At 50.7% G+C, this 22,727-nt stretch overlaps 4 protein-coding genes across 4 annotated transcripts; 2 read left to right on the top strand and 2 right to left on the bottom strand.

Annotated features, from left to right (window-relative positions):
• Nucleotides 1–794: 794 nt before the first annotated feature.
• On the top strand, nt 795–2,532 carry P168DRAFT_288880 (zinc-dependent alcohol dehydrogenase). The gene is made up of 3 exons (XM_024836889.1): nt 795–1,909; nt 1,991–2,345; nt 2,434–2,532. Exons 1-3 carry the CDS (start codon nt 1,259–1,261, stop codon nt 2,478–2,480), a joined length of 1,053 nt encoding a protein of 350 aa, XP_024694010.1. The 5' UTR covers nt 795–1,258; the 3' UTR covers nt 2,481–2,532.
• Nucleotides 2,533–3,299: 767 nt separating this feature from the next.
• Nucleotides 3,300–7,890, bottom strand: P168DRAFT_295874 (bifunctional K:H/Na:H antiporter NHX1; the record flags this gene model as incomplete). Its single annotated transcript, XM_024838073.1, has 7 exons — nt 3,300–3,866; nt 3,902–4,539; nt 4,594–5,253; nt 5,312–5,461; nt 5,530–5,565; nt 6,294–7,532; nt 7,590–7,890. The coding sequence occupies 7 exons, from the start codon at nt 7,888–7,890 to the stop codon at nt 3,300–3,302; spliced, it is 3,591 nt and encodes a 1,196-aa protein (XP_024694009.1).
• Nucleotides 7,891–9,639: 1,749 nt separating this feature from the next.
• steA (sexual development transcription factor SteA) lies at nt 9,640–12,070 on the bottom strand (the record flags this gene model as incomplete). Its single annotated transcript, XM_024838072.1, has 5 exons — nt 9,640–9,892; nt 9,952–10,035; nt 10,135–11,673; nt 11,746–11,845; nt 11,947–12,070. 5 exons carry the CDS (start codon nt 12,068–12,070, stop codon nt 9,640–9,642), a joined length of 2,100 nt encoding a protein of 699 aa, XP_024694008.1.
• A 9,599-nt stretch (nt 12,071–21,669) lies between these two features.
• On the top strand, nt 21,670–22,680 carry P168DRAFT_325769 (uncharacterized protein). The gene is made up of 4 exons (XM_024841051.1): nt 21,670–21,882; nt 21,943–22,000; nt 22,128–22,220; nt 22,293–22,680. The coding sequence occupies exons 1-4, from the start codon at nt 21,845–21,847 to the stop codon at nt 22,368–22,370; spliced, it is 267 nt and encodes an 88-aa protein (XP_024694007.1). The 5' UTR covers nt 21,670–21,844; the 3' UTR covers nt 22,371–22,680.
• Nucleotides 22,681–22,727: the final 47 nt, after the last annotated feature.

Raw genomic sequence — 22,727 nt, 5'->3', positions numbered from 1 at the left:
TCCACTGCATTCTCTCCATCATTCTCCCATCATTCTTTCTACTTGATATACGAATTACAGCATGAACTCTACCTGAGAGACTGAGAGATAACTCACCATATCTATTCTGTATCGATGAACATCATCCTGTCGGACGGTGACTCGTCTTCTATATTGTCTGTGCACTGCCATTACTCCTAAGAGCAAGCTCTTCTACATCCTGAGAGAAGCAGAAGCATGTGTAAAGCATCAATAATAGTGCAGGTCCTTCAATCCACACCCAGTACATCATTGGGGTTGATACATTAAGAGCAATACAGAGGATGCTCCCTTCGTTCAGTACTCTTCCCTCCGTTTAGTACTCTTATCCGATACTTAGTCCCCAGTGAGAAGTCTGAGAAGAGAAGAAGCGAACAGACCTCTTATTTGATAGGCCCAGGAACTGCTAGACTAAACATCCTCCATCCCTTCTCGGTTGCTATCTGGCCAGCCAGTGCACAGTCCCTTCAATCTTGATTGACCCCAACCTGTCTGGGTCCAGACTCAAGACGCGTACCTCCACAGCAACAAAGGAGAGAATTCTTTCTTGTCTAGTGACTGTTAGTGGCTTGTTTAGTAACAGCATCTGGGGATTGAGAATGGAGATAATCCGGTGGTATTACAGAGTACTCGGGAGACTGACTGAGCCACTGGTGTAGTCACACCACAGACAACCAGTGGCTGTCACTGAAAGGGTATGTGAAATATGTATATCAGAAGATATACCAAGGCAACATGATCCTAATGCTGTGATGTGCCACTGAGACTCAGAACATCCATATCACCCATATCCATATATCCATATCCGTATATCCACCCCTCCCGTTCATCCCCAGTAAAACATAACCAGTCAATCAACCTCCATCGACCACAGCACAGTCTAGACCACCACAATTCCACCCCCATCAGCCAACATAGTGTGTGACAGGGAAATATCAAGCGAGCAATGGCATGATGCGATGGCCGGGTTGTCGTGCGGAGAAACCAACCCGCTCCAATCTGGTGACGTCTTCTACTCCGTCACCTCTCGTCATGCACTACCGTGTAACCTCTTCGTCTGGCAGTCTCTGGCTACCTATTATTAGTGACTGTCTTTGATCCCAAGGGGGATCAAGAATTGACTCTTATAAGAACCATGTCTCTCGCTGGCTGATGTAACTTTGTTCTTACATCTCCCATCCCTCTACAACCCACCCTTCGATCAGTCCACACCCCAGCAACAACAACAACCACCACCAAAATGTCCCTCCCAGACAAGCAATGGGCCCAAGTGGTCGAAAAGAAAGGCGGCCCCCCAGTCTACAAGCAAATCGCCGTCCCCAAGCCCGGCCCGGACGAAATCCTCGTCAAGATCCGCTACTCCGGCGTCTGCCACACGGACCTGCACGCCATGAAAGGCGACTGGCCGCTGCCGCTGAAGATGCCGCTGGTCGGCGGACACGAAGGCGCCGGCGTGGTCGTCGCCAAGGGCGAGCTGGTGAACGAGTTCGAGCTGGGCGACCACGCCGGCATCAAGTGGCTGAACGGCGCGTGCATGACCTGCGAGTTCTGTCGACAGGGCGAGGAGCCTCTGTGCCCTAATCCTCAGCTGTCTGGATACACCGTCGACGGTACCTTTCAGCAGTATGCGATCGGCAAGGCTGCTCTGTCGTCCAAGATTCCCAAGGAGGTGGCCCTCGACGCGGTCGCGCCTATCCTCTGCGCTGGTCTCACTGTCTACAAGGGTCTGAAGGAGTCAGGGGCGCGTCCTGGCCAGACGGTCGCGATTGTCGGCGCTGGTGGTGGACTGGGCTCGCTCGCTCTGCAGTATGCTAAGGCCATGGGTCTCCAGGTGGTTGCCATCGACGGGGGTGATGAAAAGAAAGCCATGTGCGAGAAGCTCGGTGCGAAGGTATCTCCCTCCTCCTCTCCCTCTCCTGCCCTTCTCCTTCCCCTCCCCTTCAAAAAGAAAGAAGAAACTGAGAAAAGATAGTCCTACGTCGACTTCACCAAATCCAAAGACGTCGTCGAAGACGTCAAAGCCGCCACCCTCGACGGCCTCGGCGCGCACGCCGTCATCCTCCTCGCCGTCAGCGAAGGGCCCTTCCAGCAAGCCGCCGGATACGTGCGCTCGCACGGATCCATCGTCGCCATCGGCCTCCCAGCAGGTGCTTACCTCAAGGCGCCCGTGTTCAACACCGTCGTGCGCATGATCAACATCAAGGGCAGCTACGTCGGCAATCGGCAGGATTCGGTCGAGGCGATTGATTTCTTCGCGCGTGGGTTGATCCATGCGCCGTTTAAGACGGTGCCGTTGAAGGAGTTGCCGCAGGTTTTTGAGTTGATGGGTTGGTTTCCTTTCCTTTTCTTTTCTTCCACTTTTCTCTTTGCTTTATGGAAAGTGTTGTTTGGCAAGAGTATACTGACAATAAACAGAACAAGGCAAGATCGCAGGCCGCTACGTTCTCGACGTGCCTCAGTAATCATCGCATCAAACCTCAGCTATCAATCAACCAGTGGATGGCCAGATATCGATATCATCGAACGTTGACGAAAGAAACATACGAAACAGAATGACATGACTAGCACCCATAGCTAATACACATAATGAACCATTCCACATATTTCCTTACCTAGAGAGAATTCGTATCTATAAATAATCACCCCGTAATAATTAAGCTATGCATTACTCATACGGTTTTCTGCTCAGTGCTAAGCTAGGTGGGAGAACGATAGATAGATAGATAGATAAATAGATACAACATGAGATCGGTGGATATCATTATAGATACAACATGAGATCGGTGGATATCATTGGAAGAGAATATAGAGGCAAATGAGGATAGATTCAAGTCTTATCATTACCAGTTCATTGTGGCTATTCTAGGTGTAGTTTCTAATGTTTACTCCAAGCCTGTCAGTCACATCGAACCTTGAGTTGAGGATTGAAAATACTGTATATTGACCTAGGTACTGGTCCAGACTCTCGAGTCTGTTACGACTAACCCACAGGTTTACAGAGCTTCGGTGAATTATAGAGATATCACCGTCTAGAGAATGAGAAACAAACAAGTACGCTGACAGAGACATACATCTCTATCCGAACATCAACTCAACCAGTCCAGAGTATCCAGACCCTGGACGTCACATCACAATTGATGCAAGTGAGCATCACCAGTCAATACCAGTGCACGTCACGAAAGATGCTAGTGAACATCACAAACATGAGTAAACCGCCAACAAACCAACCAAAACCAACAAGGAACAGAAACCGGGAGTTAAGAAAATCATAATACAAGTCATTAAACCGCCCCCGGTCCCGGTCCCTTATGATTCGACTGGTCCAGCAGCAGCCGCGGCTTAATATAATCCTCATCCAGCTGCCTGAACCACGCCCCGTGGTCTCCGGACGGCCCGCCGGAGAACAAATCGCGGATTGCGTCCCGGGCGCTCAACCCCGACGCTGCTTCGCGCCGCAGTGGGGACATACTGGCTGAGTCTGCCGTATGCGGGCCGCTGGATGGCATCGGCTGCGAGGGCGACCGTCGCAGTCGCGAGACTGACGGGGCGGTGGGTGGCAAGTCCTCGTCGTCGTTGTCGTCCACGTCGATCTCGAACGCGTCCGGGTGGTCCGGGTCCGATAGTCGGCCCTTGCCGCTCGACCGCAGGCCGAACTCGTCCTCGCTGGCTACACTGCTGTCGTCGTGCGGGCCGGCACCCCCGAGAAGAGTGGCCGTCGAGGATCGGTCGCGCGGGGTTTGCGCATCCCGGGGGTTATATGCATTCGAATAGAGACGCGAGTGTCCGCGACTCCGGCCGGATGACGACGCCCGCGGGGACTCGGCCGGCGGTTGTTGCCGCTCGAATAGCTATCGGTCCGCTCAAGATCCCCTCGCGGCGTCACTCCGTCCAAGGGGATGGTCGAGTCCATGCGGCGAGGGGTGTACCCCAGTGCCGTATCCGAGCGCTTGTAGTATGTGCCCCCATGGGTCACTTCGATATCGAACTCGTCATCCGACTCCAGCTCCTCCACCACCCCCGTGCGGATGCCGAGGATCTCCAGCATGCGTGCGGTCGTCCCTCCGAAGATGATGACGGTGAGCACGACCACCACCAGGACGGTGGCCCGGAGAGCGGGTGCGTTGACCCCTTTAAGGCCTGCCGCCAGTGCGACACCGACTGCACCACGCAGCCCCGCCCAGAAGAGCATCGCCTGGTAGGCAAAGGGCAGTTCGTCCGCCACCTCCTGTCCGCGCCGACGCGCCCGGTATCGGATGAACCAGTTAATCGCCTTGGACAAAGGAAACACGGCGAGATAGCGAGCAAGACAGATGCCGAAGATCGACACCATGATGAACAACGGCTTAAACTGCAGGTGTCGCTGAACCAGCAGATCCAAACCGAGGTAGATGAAGATGAAATTCTCCGACAGCTGGGCCATCACCTGGAACAGATACTTCGTGGTCAACTGCGTCCGTCGGGACATGTTGTAGTATGCATAATGTTTCAATGTGATCCCACAGAACAGGAGCGAGACGATCCCTGGAAACGGTCAGCAAACACAATAGCGGTCACTTACCAGCCATGGGGACGTACCGGAAAGATACACGCCGTTGGAAAAAAAGTAACTCGCGTAAGCGACGAGGATGATCAGACAGCTCTCGATCTTGGGCTGGCGGCGCACATGCGTGTACTTAAGCCCCAGGGCGGTTATTATCCCCACGATGATACCGACCAGCATACTGCCAAAGAAGACGATCAAGAACAGACCGATAGCCTCGAAGAAGTGGAGGAAAGTCAACGATTCCGCATCGTTCTCCGCATACTTCTGGGCCGTCTCGAACAGCACAATAGCAATCGCATCGTTCAGGATCGACTCGCCGAAGATAACCGTGTAGAGCTTCGGCTCGACCTTGTACAGGTTGAAGATAGCCAGGATCGTCACCGGGTCTGTCGCAGACAGCGTCGCGCCCACCGAGATCGCCTCGACAAAGGTAATATTCAGGCCATCCAACGGGATCCGCGTCCAGACGTACAGAACCGATCCCAACACAATCGCAGATATGAATGTCCCCGCAAACGCAAACGTCAAGATCGTCCCGATATTGCGGAAGAAGTTCGCTTGGTGTAATTCGTACCCAGACGCCAAAATAATCGGAGGAAGAAGCAGGTTGAAGAAGAATTGATAATCGAAGGTGACGCTATCCTGAATGGGCGACTCGGGGCTCAAGCGTATAATCAAGCCGACAAACATCCCTACCCCCCACGTGTCAGAAAGCGGTCGTTGGCCCCTCCGGAACTCGAATCGACGTACCCGCAAAGATAGACAAAACTGTTTCATGAACCGCTTGGATCTTCTTCTGCTGCAAGATGTAACTCGTAAAGAGCGCGAATATCAACAGCATGATCAGAATGAACAGCGCCCAGGAGCTGAAGAACTCCTTGGTGCCCGCTTCGGGAGCATCTGTTTCAACCACCATCGATTAGACATCGCTCGTAAGAAAACCGAGGTCGAGTATGAGGGGCGCGTACCATCGTCGGGGTCAGATTCATATTCGGCGACTCTTCCTATGAGTAGCAGTCGAGATATCAGCATCGGGCGTTCCTATCTCTCGTTTCTACCATCAAGACGAAGGCAGTCGGCACGGGAATAACGCATGACAGCTCAAAAACTGGACTGACAGAAAGAGATCAAAACAGGAAACCAAACAAAAAGCACAAAAGAAGACAACAGCCAAGAAAAGGGATACATACGGAGTAAATGAAGGGCACCGCCCATCAGTTGTTCAGCCATTAAATTGGTTGGTAAGATGAAAGAGTGAAGGCAACCACGACGGCGAATGACACCACAGTGTTAACAACTGTAGATCAAGGCGCACATAATCCCAAACACTAATCCAGGACGAAAGAAATGTGCGAATAGCCTTACAGATGGGGCGTTGGAGAGAAGATGACAGGATGGGGAAGATGCAAGTCAAGAGTGAAGAGAAGGGGAGCTCGGACGGGACAAGGAAGGACAAGTAACGGTCTAGTCCCGGTTTAAGCGCGTCCATCTGTCGCCCGGCCCGCCGATCCTGGCGCATTTCAACTATCTGCTATGTCATAGTCTGGGTACCATAAAATCCGTTAAATTTCTACAAACCATACCTCGGATTAAATGACCAAAATTAGAATAATAAAAAGTATCAAAAGATTATCACCGTCCCTCAGAAAGCCGCCCAGTCAGCCACGCCGCCACGAGGGCGGCGCAGCCCCAAACCGGAGCACCCAACCGACACTATCATCCCAAGGCTCACCGCGAGGCTTCTGAAAGACCTTGAAGATCGCACTACAGATCAAGCTGGACACGATCTGAGGAGATGACACCGCCACGTTGTGGAGCCCCAGGATGATTCCCGCTTGCGCCAGATTCTCGTCGTCGTCGTCGGTCGCCTTGGCAGTCGACGACCCGTGCTCGAGGTCGTCACTGTTCGGATCCCGCCCTCGCTGGCCGTCCTGGACCCTATGCTGCAGATCGTCGGATTGGTGCATCTCGGCCTGGTTGCGTCGGACTCGACGTTCTGCGTCCACCCGCGCAACCTCCGCCGAGATCAGCGCGAAGGGGGCCCAGAGCGTCATCGCCCAGGATATCCCCACGAGACCAATGACCACGGTCGCCGCCTGGTAGCTGTAGATGAAGAAGGTGCTGAACATGCAAAGCGTGAAAAGAACATGGGAAAGCAGCCACGCCCGGCGAAGAGTAAACCCTGGAATCTGTAGCTTCGATCCCCACTTAGCGGCGCTGCCCTGGGAACCCCCGTCTTTGTCCTGGGGCATGTTCGGTGCTGGCTCGGATGTGGTCCCGACCGGCAAGCTCGAGATTGACATCCTCCTCGTCTCCAGGAACGATTCCTGCTCGGCATTACTATCGACAGGTATCCTCCCCGAGCTGTTCGTATCCACGGGTCGGTAAGTCGGAACGACGAAGATAGGGAGCGTAAGATTCGCAGCGAAGGAGATAATTGCGTAGACCAGCAGCGCAAAGGTTCCTATCCTCGTAGCCTCTTCCCAGGCGTCATCAATCTGCTTATCGGGCAGGTTCGGATGTTCCTCGAAGAGAGGATTGACGTAAAGCTGTCCAATGTAGGTGGTGGAGTAGAAAAGGAAAGGGAACCAGCCCACCCACGCGGCGACCTGAACCTCGCAGACTTTGGCGATCTGAGGCGGTAGGTTCTTAATCGATTTGAAAACCTGTCTGAAGAAGGTCGTGATACCAGGGTTGCTGGACGAAGAGGACCCCTCCAGCCGGGGGTCTCGTTCCTGGATGTACGAGCAACTGACCAGCAACGTGCTGCAAAGCAAAATTGACGCCAGCGCGCACAGCACCTGGAACTGAGTGTTTCCAAGGAAGGGAATATACCGTGGCAGGTCCACGTATCCAAAAATGTATCCAAGGATATTGCCCACCCCGGTAAGACGACTCGCCCAAGCATTTGCCGATTCCTGCTGATGCGTAGGGGCATTGTCCACAATGAAACATCGAATACCTGCCTGAACTATAGACAAAATATCAGCACGGGGCAACGTAGGGAACAGGTAACAGACAGCCATACCGGTATTAATCGCAAAATCCAAACAGTACATGAAAATCGTCGCCAGGACGATGACGGCCGTCCTGGTACCGGCCGAAGTCGAATCAACACTAAAAATCCCCAGGAAACCTGCAACTATCTCCTTGACCCAGGCGAGGGCAAGCAGCGCGACGACAGTCCCCGCCCCGCCCACAATCATGAACGGCTTCCTTTTGCCCCACGATACGCGACAGTTATCACTGCAGATGCCAATATACGGCTGCACCAGGGCTCCTGTCAACGGGCCGGCAATCCACACAAAGGCAAGCAGGGCCTTGCTCATCCCGAGAGACAGTAAATACGGCTGCAACCATAGTCAGCCTCTAACTCCCAGATAACTCCGCAGCAGGTACACTTACCGATCCATACGATAACTCAACCGACCATACGACCTGAAGTCTACCTGACATGTCAATCGCCAAACTAACAAGCAGCAAGGAGAGTCAAGAGCTTACCCGCCAATACTCAACGTCAACAAGAACAAGTACCAACTACTTCTCGTCTCCGCGAGATCACCCGCGTGAGCATTCTGCCGACCAGCATCCCGTCCACTAGAACCCAGCAGTAAATCCACATCGCTATCGTTAAACCTGCGTTCCGGACCCACTAGGGGCGAGGTCTCGTCCGCAATTCGTCCATCGGTGTCCGTCATTGATGCCAGACTCCAGGCCTCACAATATCGGGCTGAGGATTATAAAAGTCCGAGCACACCCAGAGATATGAGCGGTGATCTCAATGAAAAATATAGTAGGTAAGGACTAAGAATGTCCAGCATTCATGGGTCCTGCCGTGCGCCACGCCCTGTGCGGAGTGGAGTGCGGAGTACAAAGACGGTGTATGGTTACCGATTGTAGTAAGCCTTATCAAGCGTCTGCGAGCGACCCAGGCCAGATCACTCTTGAAAAGTAAAACACAAGTCTTCTCGAATATGTCTTTCCCGTGGATAGTGTTGAAAGGATGTCGAAATTGGAGGTCCTTGTGATGGCGAACTGGGTCGACGTCAGCAGGCCAGCCACGTGACCCGGTCTAGGCTGCGGGTTGAGACTATTAAGTAATTGCGTCAACAATGAGGATGGTTGTATTATTACTATTGATGAGAATGATGCGGATGGATAGAAGCATGCGGTGTTCATTATATGTGGGGTAGGATTCTGAGCGCTATTCCTGGTTTTATAGTACGCTTTGTCTAGTCTACATATCTACATGGTCTTTGTTAGCGCCATTATGATATCACAGATACGGCGGGATCACATCATTCGTCCTGCCTAGACAGCCAGAACACATAGCCATATATTAATCTTGAAGCTACAGTAGAGATTTATCAAAAGCTACAGGAATGATTTTGAGATATTGTTGTTGATTTTTATTGACATCTCAAACTGTTCGTTCCTCAGAACGATACGCCACTAGCAAACCAACCCGCACTGTGCTTCTTCTGTCCTACCCACCTTCCAGATTCCCAATGTAAAACAGCTGGGAGTATAAAAAAAAAACATTATCAACAAAGCGCAAAATGACCAGACAAACGGACGAGACAAATGAAACAAAAACAAGAGGAAAAAAGATAAAAAGCCAAGCAGTCAAGGAGGGCTAGCTATGAGAACGTCACAACACGCGGCACAACCAGCGATGGTTTATATGGAAACAAACCCCAGCGCGAGCGCCAACAAAAGACAGAGGGCCACCCCGGCAATCCTGTGCTGGAAAATGACCCCCCGACCTTCCTGTAGCAAAAAAAAAAACAGAGATCGAAAAGGGAGACCCGCGATATCAACAGAGCCACCCGGGTGACTCGCCAAATAGTAGACATGAACAAACAGAGAACATCAGGCCTGCCCGACAACCGAGCAGAAACTTGCCGACACGGAAAGACACGCGAAGATATGTCCAGGAATCAATAACTCTATTAAAAAAAGAAGATAAGGAGCGAGAAAGAAAAATGAGTCACATGAGGCACATCAAGTGTACTCATGCGGCAACGGTGGCTGGCGAAGGGATCCAATGACGGCGGAATGGAGTCCCACCATGGCGCTTAGATGTGCTGCTGCAGAAGTTGCGGAGCAATCAAGTGCGACCCCATCATCGAGGGCATGGCGGTTGGTAAGGTCATGGCGGGCGCCATCGACGCCATGCTGGAGACATGGAGCATCGAGTGCGGCCCCGACTCCATTGGCGAAGAGTCTTCATCTGCCGAACCAGATTCGTTGTCCTCGTTTTCCAGATCTTCCTCGTGAGGTTGGAGTGGCGGATGCCCGTCCTGCTGGGCCTCATGGATCCGACGGTGTCTGGGGTCAAAGGTTAGACCTTCCTATCTGGTGACGCAACGGGTACCGAAGGAACTTACTGTGCAAGGTTGTCGGAACGAGAAAAGGCCTTGTTGCAGTATGGACAAGGGTAGGGCCGTTCCTGCGTGTGGGTCCTCACATGTCTAGACGCTAAGTGTTAGACGGTGGTTTCAGATCTGAGAAGAGGAACCCAATCAAGGGACGCAATCGACGTCAAGGGCTGGGAGGGGACTGTAACTCACCGTTTCAGATGCTCTAGTCTCTTGAAGAGTCGCCCGCAGGAGGGGATCGGACACGAGTGGGACTTCTGAGGGTAAGGCCCCAGTTCCATCATGGTCGCGCTGCGCGCGCGGCGGACTGGACCAGGGGCGAACCGATCCCCCTTGTGTGTCGCACTATGTTGAACGGCGTTCTCCAGGGTCTCGTTGTTGGGGAGCGCCGCTAGCTCATCGGCGGGGTTTGCGATCGTCAGGCCATTCTCCGGGTTCTCCTCCAACCCCGACAGCGGGGTCCCATTCCGGGACATCTCCTGGAGCAAGTTCTTCTGAGGAAGCATGGCCGACGGATATCCATTCACGGTCCGATGCGAAGAAGCCGGGTGCGACTCCTCGACTTCTGCCACGGGGGCCACCGAGCTGGAAACTGAGCGTCGCAGGTCGCTGGGCCGGTGCGCGGCATAGCTGACGGGCGGCGGCGGTGTGTTCGTCACTTGCGACTGCGCGGCAGCCACGGCATTGGCAGCGCCCGGCGGGATGGACGAGCGCCGTCTGCGCTGCTTGTATGTCGGGGACCCCTCGATCATCGAGTAGACGTTCGAGTGGAACGACCTCGGTGGGGCCGGGAAGTGGGCGCTGGCGAGATTGGACGGCGGTAGCTGCATCATCGGGTTCATAGCGTGGGCTGACGAGAGCTCGGGGATGGCCGTGTAGAGACCGGTATCCTCGTTGGCGATATAGGCGGGCTCGGCGCCCATGTGCGAGCTGTGCTGGGGTGGTGTGACTGGCTCAAAGGACAACCCTCGGTTGCTGTAGTCTTCATAGTGGGAGGAAACAAAGGACGGGGCTGGCGAGTATTCGACAAAGGTGGGCATGGACGCATGGCGCTGGTGGATCCGAGCCATGGGCATGCCATTGCGGTCGAACTGGATGGTGGTGTACTCGGGTTCGCGCTTCACAAGGCCCGGAGCCATGGCACTGGACATGGGAATCGCACTATACATGGCCGGGTGCCCAGACTCGTCCGGGAGGAGGGGCAGCGTCGGCGGAGCCATGTGGGGAGCCATCTGGGGGGGAGGCATTGCGTCAACGCTCCGAACCACTGGGGATGCGGGTTGGCCATATGTCGTACTTGCGTGTGTGGCAAACGACGAAGAACTCGCTTGTTGTGCCTTTGTAAGTTGCTCGTACAACGACTGGGATGAATCGTATTCGAAGGACAGGGCCGGCTCGCTGACCGCCACCGTGGTGGCCTCCTGAGCCATCTTCTCCCGCTTCAGATCACGCTCCAACGCATCGAGAAACAGGCGGTCGTGTGGCACGCTGTACCAGTAGAAGACCTTTTGTTTTTTCTGCGTGCGGATGCAGTTGTTCTTGTACAGGAAGTCGAGGAATGGGCTCTTGGGCTCCTCCAGGGTGGCATCGGTGCCGGCTTTGAGATTTCGGAGGTCGGAGAAGATTCCCTCCTCAAACTTCTTCGAATTCTTGACCGGACGTCCAAAGGCCTGGAATCGAAAGGCCAGGCATCGAACAATGTCGGTACCCGACACATGGAAAAGGTTGCTCCTGCCGCCCAGTCAGTCACGAGGGTCTTTTTTCTTCCCTTCACAACCCGCGATGGTCTGCGGACAAACGAACCAGAGGACACAGGAGATATAGTCGCCGGTCGGAAGCAAGAATCGTCGGATCAGTTGATCAGGCTGCCAGTCCACAGGGGCCGACAAGAGGAAATATTTCACTAGAGGGGGATTCAACGTCAGCCAGCCGACTCGACAAGGGATCGAACCTCGTACAGGATTCGAAGGAACGGAGAACGGATCGCGACAGTGTCCAACTCACAGTTATCAACTTGTTGCAGGGCGACTTGCGCATCTTGGGGAAGGCTCTGCTGCGCCTCGCTCGAGAGCATGAATGTCTCTGGTTTCTGAGGAGGTGCCATCGGGGCACCAGGTTGAGGATACATGTTGCCAATTCTAATCTCACATCATTAGCCTGTGCCAGATGGGGGAGGGAATGAAATCGACCCTTGCGAACAATGAAAGAGCGGGATAGGTTGGACCAGCGCCGGCCCTTTCACTGATCATCGTAGGATCAGACTTCCACGACAAGGAGTTTGTACGTACCGTCAGAACAGCAACCCCCCTTCTAGTAGATTCTTCAAAGAGAACGATGGGGGACCAAGTCGAGTCCAAGGTAGTGACGGTGCAATGTCAACAAGCGATGATATAACAGAGGCTATAGGCACACTCAGAGGAACCAGCCTCCCGGAAATCGTCGTTAGGCGCTGACGGCGTGACACCCTTTCACAAAGAAAGGGACAAAAAAAGAAAGGTCGGGTTGGAGGGGGGATGGAAGAAAGAAGGCAATAGAGATGAATTGGGCCAGCCCACTTCCAAGTCTCCTTGAATAACTCGCACGGCGAAAGAGAATGAAAAATAAAATAAAACAGGGAGGGGGGAAAGAAACGAAAGGCGATGAAAGGAAAAAAAGAGGCCAGTCGCGCGGAAGTGAGGAGGGAGAGAGGAGGAGAGGAGAAGAAGAAGAGGAAGAGGAGGAATACCAAGTGAGGTAGGTCAGGGTCCCTTTAGTTATTTTTCCAGGCGGTTAGAGTAATCACAACAACAGTTGCCAGCAGTACTAAGTATACTACTAGTGGGATGGAAGAACAGTAATAATCATCATCAAATATGGGAGCGAATCGTAGTAATAGTGAAAATGATTATTATTGGGATCAAGAATAATAATATTAATCTCAAAAATCAAATTAAATAATTATAATTATAATTATAATCATGGTAACCACAATAATAATATTATTATAATAATATCATAAACAATGGAGGATACTAATAATAATTTCCAATCAATAATAATACACCCTGATAATAACAGTCACCATACTCCACCCTTGTAATTATACAATCATACAACATCTTACAATAAGAGTGATTGATCTGGACAATAGAACTAAATAGATCAGGAGATTATGCTACTGGTTTTCGACTTCAATACAATATACATTCAAAAGTCCACCAAGGCCAATACTAGTCAATAGTATAGATCTTAAACCAAGCCTGGTCCCTTACCTATAGTGTTCAGGAACAAAGATGGAGGAATCCTCCATCGATCCAATGTGACCATACCGTGTATGCTTATTTCAGATACGATACATGCAGCCAACCCGGCCACCCATCGACCAATCCCGACCATCCAGGGACGGGTCGGCAGTAAAAGGGCCGGGTTATTTACTCTCTCAACCCGTACCCGTATGTATGAACCATGATGAGTGGGGTTTCGCCCTTCTGTCAACTTTGGTCCCCCAAGATTCCACACTATACTAAGTGTACTAGACTACTAGGTACTGGTAGTTGGTACTCTCCCCCCTCCACCACGACCGTATACCCGTTATTCTTACCCGGGACCCATCTCCCGGACTAGTTAGGCGAGGCTGGATGTTAATGGACTGCTCAAATCCGGATTTAGATGGAGTACGAGGGTGAACTCCTGACGCCTTGACCAAGCGACTTATTCTCCTTCCCCATTTACGCAACACGAAGCTGACTGGTTGACTGATTAATGGGACATCGCCAAGGAGAAATGAGGTCGTCTGCGAGATTGACAGATGGTGATCTTGATCTGTACTGGAGGAGAAAACAGATTGTTGGTATTAACATAATATAAAATTGATGAATCTAGATGAATGGCTTGTATAGAGAGATATGAGCATATAAAGTATAAAGTATAAAATATAATATAATACAATACTGAATATTAAATATTAAATATCAAATATTTAATAGGACAGAAAGATGGGATAAAAAATAATTATGAAAGTAAGGATGGAAATAAGATGACATGAGCTCATCCATGGTTGGTGATGGGGACACTTCGTCCCAACTCAGTACCTGCCTCAATAGCTTCACCTTTCTTCACGGAGAGGGGAAAATAAGAAGAAATGCATAAAATAGAATAAAATCAATAGAAAAGAGCGAAAGTTCACGTAGAATACTGGATATCCTACATATGCACCGCACATCTGGTCCAAGAGGCTGGCCAGCGGATTCATCATTAGTGGATTAATTGTCGCAAGCACTTCTGCAGACATTGGCACATCCCCAAAGTCTCCCCAGCGGTTAAACAAACATCATGGGTCCCTTGGTTGGCAGCTGAGCCGGGAGGGATGGATGGCCGGGACTGAATCGGTCCACCCCGTCGTCAACCAACCACGACCACCCACTGGATCATCTAATAATATAATTTCAATGGATCCAGTTCCAAGGTAGGGTAAGTTCAAAGTTGTCCTTCTGGCAACTCCTGGATTTGAAGATACCAGTCGAGACCATCGCTGGACTTGGGTGTCCGGAGTCAGGGAGGGTCAAGGAGTGGAGACCACAAACAATGCCAAGCCTGCACAACCCGATAAAACTGGCGCGGGAAACAATTGTGAAGCATCCGCCCCTTGTTTCAACTATTTTATTATTTTTTTTTTTTTCCCTCCAAGAAAAATAAAACAGAAAATAAAAATGATTTCTGTGATTTTATCTTGGAGTTATTTCGGAATCCCTGCAGGCGCTTACAACCAACCAATTAATCCCACCAGACAATAGTAGTATCTTCCCCCTCCTCCTCCACTTCAGCCTTCCGGCTCCTTAATTCTCAGTCCACTATTCCCGTCCTGACCTACGGGACTATTCTCCTTACAACTGGTCTAGTTGATGTTGATGTATATAGGTAAACGACTAAACCACACGGTCAAGGCCCTAGATAGAGGCTAGAAGGATGTTCCCGAATCCGCCACCGACTCCTGCCTATCTAGGTAGATATCATCGGCATCTTCCACCCATCCCATGCTGACCTTACCTCCCTCTTTTCCTTTCACCACAAGTCCCCAACGCAGTCGGTGCACAGTTGGAGCTCCCTCTTGTCCTCCCTCCCTGCTGGGGGGTTATGAGGGTATGCGCTCCGTCTGACCTGACAGGTCAACCACCCCCTTTCCCCCTGTAGTTAGCGACGTTCAGGGTCATCGATCCCGCGGGTCCAGAGTGCCTACTTCCTTTGTCCCTAAGTATACAGTGCTGAGTGACAGCCAGTCAGCCTGACGAGGGAACGAATGGCCGTTGGAAATGGACTTATCTACTCGATCGATCCTGCGAGCAGGCGATGGATCCAGGTTACACTGGGAGGTGGTTTCCCGTGTAAGCAGGACCCAGAACGCGTGATGCTTTCTTTTTGTTCCTCTCGGTAGGACTAGGTAATCTCAGTGTGTACGACGCCCGGGTATCCAATCAGTACTCGAACATGTTGTGCCTGACATTTTAATATCAACCGTAGAGAGGAGGGACACTCCAGTTTCCAGGTGCCACGACATAGTTAGCCCGCGCTGAGCTTCGATCCCGGAAAAGCAAGACTCGCCAGATGACTCGTCCAAATCACTTGTCTCTCCTCGAGCTATGGTTCCTTTGTTCAACCTCTATGTTTAGGTACGTATATAATTTGCCCAACGCCCCGGCCACTTGTTCTAGATTCAGGGCAGAGACCACGTCTCCATCAAGGTAAGCGATGGCTGTCAACCATGGAACGGGACAGTTGGGTTCCCCACAACAGGTCCCCATCCAGGCCCTCAGCAGGAGCAAAGGCTCAACAAGATCTGGGCTTGTCGTGAAAGTGGCGCACTTGTTTAATTGAGTAATATTTTCATCATTTTTAGCGCAGACTCGGAGACGGTAGGTTCGGCACTTGTTGGCCGCGGTTAGTGGTAGTTACTGGGTAGTTAGTGCTTCGAGCAGGTTGTGTGGTATGTGGCAAGCGGGATGGATATTCGCTACCTAGTACCTACTCATCATGTGCCGTTCCAACCATCCATGCCTTTTTCCCGTAACTACGTACAGGATCCTGATCATGGCATGTCAGTCAGTCGACCACAGTAAAGATCGACAGGCATCCAATCCCACATCGCAACCATCGCCCTCGAGGCAGACGAATGCGGGGTTCTGCTATGCAAAGGGGGTGTCTTCATTAGCAAATGGGAGGTCACAAACCCGTTAATGAAGAATACCATTCTTTGATCCTTTCTAGGTACTATACAGACCCGTTGGCCACATACCATGTATGTATGCAGCAGATAAACAACCCAACGGTCACCATCCGACCTAACGAGATCTGCAGGGTCAAGTTGACAGTGCCAATGATCTACTATGATATAAGTATGATACGATATGATATGATATATGACACCGGATAGATGAAAGGATATGACAGCCTCAGAAACCGGTCTGAGCCGCCACACAGGTACGGAGTATTAACTACACCATACTAGGTAGTAGGTACGGTACAGTACTATCCGTACTAGCCAAGCAAATCCCGAATCCTATCCCTAAGCAGTAGGAGAATTATCTCTAGTCACAATGACAGCCGATGACGATGAAGATCACAACTTAACATGATCACACAAGATCTAGAATTAGATTCCTGCCTACTTACCTACTTAGAAGGTGGGGGGGGGGGCCACTGTCACTCACTGTCACTGACCATGCGTAAGCTAGTACCTACCTCCAGTAGTGGTCTCCTGCCCTCTTCGTTCTCCGGGCTTTTCAACGTTTATTGGTTCGATCCGTTGTGTGCCTCGTTCAATGGGTACCGTAGTCGTACCAAGGAGCCCCACAATTAGGTAGGTCGAGTCTATACTTTTTTTTTTGCTTTTCTTTTCGGCCGAAGTATGGAGTCCCGACTCGACACTACCATCTTACGATTGTGGATTGCATTTTGGTTGGAATTGGTGGATTTAGTTGGTGGTTGTGGATTTGAACTGTAGATACTAGATAGTATCTTAAGATAATATTCAAAAAATTCTCCGATATCTAGATTCCTAGTCCACTCTCGATAGTCCCACAATAGAGGACTGGAGGATGTATTGCTTGACTACTCCCTACAGCAGTTAGTCCATACAATGCAAGTAACCACTTTACCTACATACATACTAACTAATACTAAACTATACCACCCGGGAGAACGGAAGACCTCGCATCATCCTTGTCTTCAATACAGAACTGCCAGGTCCCAGAGACCCTACTGTCGGAGACATATACCCCATTGTTAAGGCTTCTCCGAGAGACTTATATTAAAGTCTTCTTCCGCAGTGTTCCGTAGATTATATCTTTTTACCTTAGAGTGCTGCTGCATATTAAATTTGATTGTGTCTGCGAGGAACAATCTTGGAAGGTCTGGTGGGTCGGCCGTAGTACGTTAGGGCTTTTTTGTACCTTACTCGTTCTGCTTTTCGGAAGTGTGGTTACCTAGTACCTACTACCTGGTACCTACGAGTAGACCCTTTTGCCTTTCGTTCAGAAGAAAATATAACAATGATAATACTAATGATAATGCTGCGTACAACGAGTCAAAATGTCTGGGTCCGACTCAGTCATGGACTCAATGGCCGTGTCGAGAACATATGGGTCCTGCCATGTCGAGAGACAACCCGCTATGAATAAATAATGATAGACATCGGTAGTACCACGAAACGACCGACGCCAAGTCTGGGCCGCCCCGTTATCGACTCGTCTCGTCTCTAGTCTCTAGTCTCTAGATTCTCTACCCTCTAGTCTCTAAGTCTCCAGTACTTCCTCCAGACTAAGGTACCGAGTACCTGTCGAAAAGAGGCTGGCACTAACTCGGCACTAAAGCCCTCACCCGCGACGCAACGGGCCTCGTCGTTTGATCATCCTACCTGAAACCTGAAACCATCGGAAAATAAAATAAAACAGAGCACACCACGAGAGTAAAAGGGACGAAGAAGACGAGGACGGATTCTAGCGACTTCGATCGCGCCACTCTCTATATTGGATTCAATCTATTTAGATTAATCTTACGATACATTCCCTTGGCTCAAGGGGTACTGACTTGCTGGGTATTCCAGAAGCTATGATGCAACTGCATTCTTGGACACTGACCACATCGTAATGGGACATACCTCCGTTACAGATGTGCGGTTAGTTAGCCTTGCAACAGACGTACATGATTACATGCCCATGTGGGAGGGTGCGGGGAAACGTTGGAGAGGTGCGATGTAGTAGTCTTCCATTTGCCAGTCCACACACACGCTGATCACCGCAGAAATAGAGAGGAACGAGGGAAAGAAAGGGAAAGAGAACCAAAAATGATAATAATAAACGAGTAAGGTAAAAAGTCTAACAAATTGACAACCTCTGCTTTCCTAGTCTCGCTCTTCTCCGACAACGCTCCATCCGGATAGTTGATCCTCCCACTGCACTATCCCCAAATCTGGTAAACACCCGGAACCCATTCAGGAGGGCCCCTCTCTCTCTCTCTTTCCCCCCTCCCCTCCCCTTCCTTAAGAGAGTCGGCTCGACCAACCGGGGGCTCCAGCACGATGGGGACATTATGGATACGTCGGAGAATTACGAGCCTTCAGGATCGTCCGAGGGAACTTGTCTCTCTTTGTTCGGGGTTGGAGATGATTGGCGGTGGATCCAGCTGTTGGATGTCTTGGTTGATATGTCGTCTCTTGCGCGATAGTTGGGGTCTTCAACAGGTAGTTAGGTAGAAGACGGACTGAAGGGGTGTCTTGAGATGCCAAGAAGCAATCTCAGCACTAAGTACGGGGGCTTACGCAGTCTGTCTCTCCGAACCCTCTGTCGAGTCGTTAACCTTTACACACTAGACCATAGAAAAAGTAAAAAAGAAGGATAAGACACAATCTGAGAGACATCATGAAATCAAAAAAATTCGATTCCAACTCCCCACGGCATCTCTCCTGCAATACTTATCCGGAGACCGGAATCCTTCCGGCAGTCAACGAAAGAAGACTGTGTCGATCCCTACAGACAGTCACTGCAAGAGGGCCGGGGTGAAAAACCCAACTGGCTTCGCTAGCCAGTTTCCCCCCCTCTTCCCACCTCCAGGGACTCACTCGACAACTTCGTTTCAGAACTGCTTTGCCAGTTTCCACTCTAGGCCCTGCGCTGACTCGTGCTCGGGTGGTCGGGGTGGCTGGGAGTGGGAAGGGAAGGGAAGCGAACGGCCTTTTGGAAACTGGGAGAGATGATGATGATGCCTGCAGGATCTGAAACGTGGTTGAGACTTACGCAGTAGTTCCCCATGTGAGGGTCACAGGTTACACATGATGCAGGGTTTCTTTCCACTTTCCACGCCTATCCCACGAACGAGTCGTGCTTTTAGTTTAGTACAGAAGTTAGTCGATCTTGGTTCGTTTTTAGTCCTGGTTTTTTTTTTTTTTTTTGCTGCTCACCTGATGCGAGATGCGATATGCGATGCGATCAACCTTCCTCGCTTGAGGGCCTTATGCAGGTGGATGACTGTGGTTGAGTTTAGCTCGATTGGAGGGACCATTACTGCTGGACAGTGCATTGCATCTGTGCGTGAGTCTCCTTGCACCACGCTAATCATGCAGCCGTGGAGGCGACAAACTCTGTCCATGCCATGGGTGGTTGTCTTGCGCCGTGGGGGAAGAAGAAAGTACATCCGATTACGGAGGAGAGAAGGATAGGACGTAGTGTTTAGTGATCACTGCAGTATCAGTAGGTGGTTATTTTGCCTATCTTGTTGGATATCAACAAGTGATATAGATAGATCTGTAGATAGATAGAAAAGCACAGTCCAACCAAAATGGCTCCAGCCAACGACTTCGAATGAAAGTCTTGGAAAATATCCAACTGCAATAACATCACCACATCATCACAACCATACCATACTACTCCCACTCTTCACTCACGCTATTCACCCAGACCGAACGACCCCTCCTCCCCCACTCCAACGCAAGTCCTAACCCATGCAAACCCACGCCGCTACACTCCAAAGCATGCACGCTCTAAAACAACCGGGGTGGCCGACAAGCCAGGAACAACCGAACCAAACCAACTCGTCTCAAAACGTCCAGGAACATTGGTCTGGTTCGTTCAGGCCCGTGGCCTTAGCCCAAGGCTGTGTGTGATCACCGAGCTAGCCCTCACGTTTCACATCTACAACACACTCATACACGCTCACTGAATCAGCGATAAAGTTTAACAGACCCCAGGTGAGGGGGGTGTCTTCTTGTTGGATAAGCGATAAGCGAAGTCGTTCGGCTCGTCATAGAGTCGCATTGTCCGCCACGTTCACTCGGCGCGCTAATGCACTGTACGAGAGGGGCTGACAGGGGGGTTGGAGTTTAACTGCTTGACTGACTGGTTGGAATTGGTAGGGTAGATACTAGAGAGAAGCGAAGGAATGGAATGGGAGGGAATGGGGAGGAATGATGTTAGGAAGATGATAAAGATATGTTAGTTGGATACGAGATTGTACTACTACGTGTACCGGCGGAGCCCTAGTATGAACTTGATAGAAGACGACACGGCTCTTCGGGTGATGGTCGAAGCTCGGTCCGTCATCTTTATGCGATTGTTGCTGATAACGCGTCCTAGCCGATGTAACCTTTCTCGTCTTGGGAAGAGAGTTGGAGATCGTCGGTGTTTTTCGGCCATTTTGGTTGTCAGTGTTGATCACAACGGACTTGTTTCTCCGGGATTGCTTTGGGTGTTTTCTAGTTTAGCTGGGAGGATCTCACCATCAATGCTGGCAGGATCTGGAATAGAGAATGGCTGCTATGGACTGATTTATCGCCGTGTTCTTAGGTCTTCTCTGAAGCTATCGTCAAAAACATACCCCTCTAATCGGTGGCACCATACGAGACCTATATAGGGCTATATCTGCCAACTATATGCCCAAGTATCCGACTAGATGATCATCGTTCGTTCTAGATAAGAGCGAAACAGAAGCATATAACGCATACAATATCCACCTCGTTCCAGCTGGAGACTACCATTGAATCTTAGCCACTGCACCAAGATACCAAACGACTTTCTGGTCGGGCTTGATATGATTGATATCCCAGCATTGAACCTGCTATATAGACTCCAAGTAACCGCCCTGACAGTGCTTGATGGACTGGCCTCAGCCGGCCCAGTCAACAACACGCCTCGAAGATTGACATCAGTCCGACTCTAAGATATCAACTCATGATATTGTGCGCAATGCAGCGCAATCATTTCTCCCCGGCATAGAGCAACTTGCCCACTTAGTCCAAGCTCGCCACACAACGGTGTCGCCCAAGCATTAGCAGAGCGACGGTGCAAAGGATTGACTCATTCGTGTTTAGTGGTATGGCAGTAACAATCTTCGACTTGAACTGAATCGAAGCGGTTCCAAGTGACACAGGAGACACTCGTGGAAGCTGTTTTCATGTCCTGGTCCTAACCGCATGTTGTTTCTTATGCCGTGTCCAGGTCCTCGTATACTGCAGCCGATACGCTGTGACAACAAACGTCAACATCATCCAGCATCTAAAATACAATGAGACTGCAATTAACCAGAATGTAATTGAAGAATGTTCTCTCCTCTCGCAAGAATTGTACAGATTATAAATAAATAAAAATAGATCAGGCGGTGGACTTGACCGCAAATGACCTGATTACCGAAAGCGGAATAGTCGTTTCACGCATTCGGAGTTCTCGCCAGTCAACTCCAAAGACATCAAGAAACCCGACATCATCGACAACCTCCACTATCCACCCAGTTTCCTCTCCACATCTCCTCCATCAACCTCCCATCTCGCACTCTTTTGATCTATATTTCTACTCCGCCTAATCAGAATCCTACCCTACCGGCTTTCCGCGGATCCACTCCACGCTCGTATCACCCGCGCACCCGCTATCGCATCGACACCATGAAGCCCGTTGTCTCCCTGTTAAACGCTTGGTCCTGGTACAGCCCTCACTTCAGAAAAACCTCCAATGAGTAATAAGCTAATACCAACTCTCCCAGCGTGGTCATCTCCCTCTTCGCCATTGTCATCCTCTCCGTCCTCGGATCGCTATACCAGGTTCGTCCGCCCGTCGTCATCGTCATTTCCGGCTCCCCACGGGATCCAAGCTAGACCAGACACCCCAGTCCACCGCATATCATATCATATCATATCAGACCAGCAGCTAATCAGGATGAACAAACAGAACGATCACCACGGATTCACCGGCTCGGAAGGCGAGCCTGAAGACGGCGGCGCAGTCGCCGCCTCGATCTTTACCGCCGTTTTCATCTACATCGTACGTCTTGACCGATACACTGCACGATAAGACACATCATATGGAAGATTTGCTAACGGATAACACGCTCAGGCCTTCTTCGTATTCTGTGCTTTCCAGGCTTATCTGCACGTGAGGGCTCGCAGGGGAGGCTCCATATCGTTGAACTAGATCGCTAGAGCTTGTCGTTCGTTTGTTACACTTTCCTTTGCTTTTCACCATGGGCTATATTGTCCATTCCCAACCGACTTTATCAATCCTATCTATGTGGTGAGAATCGTGGGTTGATTGCGCTGTTCTGCTGGCTAGACTCGCGACGTCTTGAGTCGCGCTGTTGTTGAGCGAGTCGTCTGTTGACTCTGACTTCGGACCTCACACAGTACCCTCCTTGTCGCTGTTCTGGCGTTATACTTACTGGGCTGGAGGATCCGTGAGATGTATATACCTAGTCTATCAGTTAACATAGACATTGTTTCTTTATATTATGCCATATACGACGTCTACTGTCACAGTAGGCGGTGGACTCTA

The sequence above is a fragment of the Aspergillus campestris genome (assembly GCF_002847485.1).
Source record: "Aspergillus campestris IBT 28561 chromosome Unknown P168scaffold_4, whole genome shotgun sequence".
In the NCBI taxonomy this organism is placed as follows: domain Eukaryota; kingdom Fungi; phylum Ascomycota; class Eurotiomycetes; order Eurotiales; family Aspergillaceae; genus Aspergillus; species Aspergillus campestris.
The sequence above is the reverse complement of the archived record's forward strand: the minus strand, read 5'-3'. Positions and strand labels throughout refer to the sequence as shown.